At 52.3% G+C, this 4658-nt stretch overlaps 1 protein-coding gene across 2 annotated transcripts in view; it reads right to left on the reverse strand.

Annotated features, from left to right (window-relative positions):
- Window positions 1-1162: 1162 nt before the first annotated feature.
- Window positions 1163-4658, reverse strand: part of LOC103899721 (placenta-specific gene 8 protein) — a 3685-nt gene continuing 189 nt past the window's right edge. Inside the window, exons 2-5 of one of the 2 annotated variants that reach the window (XM_009280231.2) lie at window positions 2821-2948; window positions 2478-2602; window positions 1584-1687; window positions 1163-1310 (exon numbers count right to left, since the gene is read on the reverse strand). In XM_009280231.2, the coding sequence (XP_009278506.1) occupies window position 1310; window positions 1584-1687; window positions 2478-2602; window positions 2821-2935 (345 nt within the window). In that variant the 5' untranslated portion in view covers window positions 2936-2948 and the 3' untranslated portion in view covers window positions 1163-1309. Of the gene's footprint in view, window positions 1311-1579; window positions 1688-2477; window positions 2603-2820; window positions 2949-4658 lie in introns of those variants that run through there. The other variant, XM_009280230.2, reaches the window with a different exon arrangement.

Consider the following 4658-nt stretch of genomic DNA (forward strand, 5'->3'; position numbering starts at 1 on the left):
GTTATCAACTTTGTTCTCATCCTAAATCCAAAACAATGGTATGGAATGTCCCTTTGGCCAGTTTGGCTGTGCCCCCTCCCAGCTTCTTGTGCACCTCCAGCCTTCTCAGTCGGTAGAGCATGGGAAACTGAAAAGTCCTTGACTAGTGTAAGCACTAGTTAGCGACAACTAAAACATCGGTGTGTTATCAACATTGTTCTCACCCTAAATCCAAAACACAGCACTGTACCAGCTACTAGGAAGGAAATTAACTCTATCCCTGCCAAAACCAGGACACTGGCTTTTACCTCTCTTAGGCTAAAAATGCGGTTTTCTGTATTTCCAGGGATCATCCACAGGACCGTCTGGGCCATCTGGGGTTTAAGCAGGTGGGAGTGCTGCTGCACGGACCTACCCCACAGCACTGACAGAGCCTCTACCTGCCCTTTACAAGGTTTGTGGTGAAGGTAAAGGCAGAGGGGAAAAAAGATACCATATTTTCCTTAGAGAGTGAGGCTGGGGGAGATTTGTAGGGATCAAAAATCCTTCAGCGTCTGAGAGTGATGGAGAGAGGGTGGATGTAACCTCTGCCTTTTGGACAGAGAACGTGTTGCTAACAGCCCAGCACAGGCAGGCATGCTCTGCCTGGCTGTGGCTGGGAGGCGGCAGGGTTTGCCCATGGAGAGGACTTGGCCAACCTATGACACAACCAGGTTTTTAATTGCAGGCAGCTGTGAATTCATGCTTAGGATCCATAGGGGAGCATGTCTCTGCAATGCAGGAGATAAGCTGGTGCCAGGCAGCCAAAAATCCCTGTGGCTTTATGTACAGAAAGGTGGGACTGGCCAGCAGCCCAGGATGGCCACCCGGGCCACCACAGCAGAGACAACTCGGCACTCGGTGGCCTGCAGCCATCACCTGCCTGCAGGAAGCCCCAGCTCTGCCCTGGAGCAGAAGTCCCTTTTCCAAATTTTACAACTTGGATGAGCAACACCGACTCCTCCTATGTATTAAATCCTTTCTAAAAGTTGAGTGAATAACAAAATACTAGTGAAAATCTTTCTCTGCAGTGGGTGCAGGGAAATCTCAGCTGCACCAGGAGCTGCTGAGACAGATGGAGCGGGAGAAGGATGGGTGTTCTCAGGCGGTGCAAGAGTGACACACACACAGGCAGGAAGGCAAGTTCTGCTGTTTATTCATGATATTACTCAGGGAAGGGGGAATCAACTGTAGCTAAGGCAAACCCCCGCCGTGGTGCATTTCCCAAGAGCCAGGGCAGCAGCAACTCCTGCCCACAGCAGCTCTGCAGGGCACAGTGAGGACAGCGGCATCTGCAATGGGATGGGAGAGGAGGGTCAGGGAGCGGGGGCCATGCCTCGCCACACCATGTATGTCCCCCCAGTCCTTCCCCCCCCGTCCTGCATGAGGTTCCCAGCAACATTTTGCTGCAGGACAGGTCACTCTTGTCACCTGTCCATGGCCATTTCCCCACTGCAGCAACCCTGTGTCTTACATCAGGCATTGGCAGAAGGAGAGACTCCAGGAAGCTGCTTGGCTGCGTGTGGCAGTGGCTTTATAAACCAGCGCCAGCACGCCCACCTTACCAGAATGCGCCCAGCTTCCTCCTCCGGTTGATGTCTCTCTTAATTTGGCAAACGGAGCACATGGGGCACCACATGGTGATACAGCAGTCAGAGCAAATGGACCCCTGTTAGAAGGAAATTGGTTAGGGACAGAGGCTTCCCAAAAGCCATGTTTCGGCCAAGAAAAGGTTAATCACATTCCACGTCGTGTGCCCTTTGTTTCCTGGCTGGCTGCAGCATCCTGAGTAGCAGACACTAAAAACCGGGGCTGGCAATCCCCCCCACAGTGGAAAGGAAGGAGGGAGTCCTTTCTGCAGTCTGCAGATAGCTACTTATCTTTTGGCTCCCAAGGTTAAGACTGGGCGGGAAAAACGCACACAGAAAGAGATAACTTGGGCAAACTGGACTTGGACCACCATGCTTTGCACTGGGGACAGCACTAACCCCCGGTGGGAAGAAACCATTTCACATATGTACTGTATGCAGATGTCCACCTTTCTCCTGCATCTGATTATGGATGTTTATCTGTGCAATTGACTTAATCTATTCTTTAGTCTGCCCACAATTATCTCAAATCTTTCCCATCTTTCAAAGACTGGGGATGGTGTGGGGAAGCAGCAGCCGAGGCTCTGCAAGCCGCTGTGGTCAGCAGCACCTGAAGGCAGGACACGTGCCCCCGGTGAAAGGTGCTGGGAAGGAGCTATGTCCAATTAATGTGCGTTGTTGGACACCAGCCCAGGGATCAGCGCGGCGGAGGGCATCCCAACCCCTGTCCTGTGCTCCCGGCATCATGCAGGGTATGAAAGTGAAAAAAGGGCAAGCCGAGAGTGCTGCGGCCCTGTGCTCATCCCTGATGTGCAGAGCACCTCATCTTTCAGCCTCGCAGCATGGTGAGGGGGTGGGTTAACCACTGACCGGGATGTTGTATCTGGTGCGGTAGAGGGTCCTCATGGCCACGCTGCTTCCACACAGGCAGCACTCGTTCATGTCCCCGGCCACTTCGCAGGTGAGGCAGGGGAAGCAGAACATCCCGCAGCAGCCTGGCAGAGGGAGAAATGCAGCGGCGGGTGAGGCTCTGCCAGCCCGCCTGGCACCGCCAGCATCTTGGGAGGAACTGGGAGGACCAGGCTACACGGCTGTAGCTACCGCACCACCAACCCAAGCGGCAGGGGTGAGAAAAGTGTCCCGAGAGGGCGTGGGACCGATCGCAGCATGTCGCTGCTGAGGGCTGAGAGATGGGACCGCCCGAGGCACTCACAGACGCCACAGTCGGTGCAGCAGTCCATCAGCCCTGTCTGCCACATGTTCCTCGAGACAGTGGGCGTGGCCATGCCGTACTGCGGCTGGATTGTCACGACGGATGGGGCGGCCATTCCTAGTTCTCTTCTGAAAGATATGGGAGGGGAATGGGACAGTTAGTGAAAAAACTGCGGTTGCTCTGATCCCCCAACCGAGCTGGTTGCCATTGCTCTTCAGCAGGTGGCCTTTCACCCAGCTCCCTTGCTGCTGCTGGAGGCGATGAAGTATAACCATATCTTACCTGCATTTGTGTCTTTTCAACGTTTTTGCATTTTCTGCCATTTTATCCAGCCTTCAAAATAGCATCAGGCCATTGATGTTCCCCACTCCACCCCAGAAAGGCTTCGCTAGTGCTTAGACACAGTTCACCGATTTCCCTTGTGCCAGGCAGGGCTGGGCAGTGAACCTAGCTAAAGCCAGTGACTCGGGCATTTTGGTTGTTGAACTTGGCATATTTTACACAAAATTGCTTTGGCATGGGTACAAAGTATGCGGGAAGCAGCCGTGGTCTCGCATTTCCTCGTAACGACGCCGGGCTCCACACGAGAGAGATATCAGAGAAAACTAGGATCTCAGGTTTCTTGTCGTAGAGAGCCAGAAAGGGAGAAACTCAACGCTATGTCCCAAGTCTGAACCCCAATCCTTGCCTCCCTGTGGTTAAGCAAGCGAGTAAACCTTGAAAACCAGTAAGCCTCAGGTCTACAGAAAAAACCCCAAAACCAAAAATCTCTCTGCTCCTACTCTCCCAGCCGAGTGAAAGACAGCACAAACCATTCTCAGATAACAATTAAAAGCAAGTTTTGCCCTGAGGCCAAGTTGTTCTAGTTATGCACAAATAGAAGAAAGGGGAAGGGAAAAAAAAAAAAGATAAACTGCCTGCTGGCTTGGGGGTTTTTTCGCTTGTTCCCCCCCCCCTTCCAAATAGCAGCTTGGCAACGGCAGAACCATGCTTCTGGGTGATCAGGCTCCTCCCCGCGCAGCTCCTGAGCTCAGAAGCCAGAACAGAAACTGAGATGAAGTGTGCGATGCTGCAGGGGGGCACCATCCCTCTCCACCCTTTGGGGCAATGCACGCTCCTCCAGAAATCCCACTCCTGGCTTCACCTGGCAGCACATGCCAGCCTGCAAGCCCGGCGCGAGTGCAGCCAGAGGCAGTATCGGGTATGTGTCCAGAGGGAAACTGAGTGAGCATTGCCTCCGAGCGCTCCCCTCTGCCGACCCACAGCCATACTACCGACACATGGTAAATCTCTCTACTTTCTACACTTTTACAAATGCACAGTATTCTGCATACGAGTATTATTCACATACTTTCTTTTCTCTTAGCTGCAAATGTTAATGAAGAGATTGCAACATTAAGATGCTCTTATCACCAATCACATGCCCCACTGAAAAGGACAGCAAATACACAGGGAGACCAGGCAGCAACATACAAAACTGACCGACATCCAAGCTTCTGGCAGGACAGCAGCTACATCCAGCATATCCTTAGAGCCCACCAGAAAACACATACAGCTAAGCAGCCTTGCTAAGAGGAATTTGGCCTTGAGCATCCACGCAGACAAGAGAGAGCCCAATTTAAACAGAGAGCAAAGTACCAGCCAGATTCCTTTAACACAGTTATAAAATTCTGGTAGTAGGAGAAAGCAGCAAAAAAGAAGTAACCTCTCCATAATCCAGCTTTTGTGCATAGCTTTTTAAAAGCCTCCCCCCTTCCCCAAGTAGGATTTGCCATATAGTTTGCTTTATATTATGTGCTGAGCGGGGGGGGGGGGGGGGAATTCCTTTTCTTTTCTTC

Source organism: Aptenodytes forsteri, unplaced genomic scaffold (genome assembly GCF_000699145.1).
Source record: "Aptenodytes forsteri isolate BGI_AS27 unplaced genomic scaffold, ASM69914v1 Scaffold227, whole genome shotgun sequence".
Classification (NCBI taxonomy): Eukaryota; Metazoa; Chordata; class Aves; order Sphenisciformes; family Spheniscidae; genus Aptenodytes; species Aptenodytes forsteri.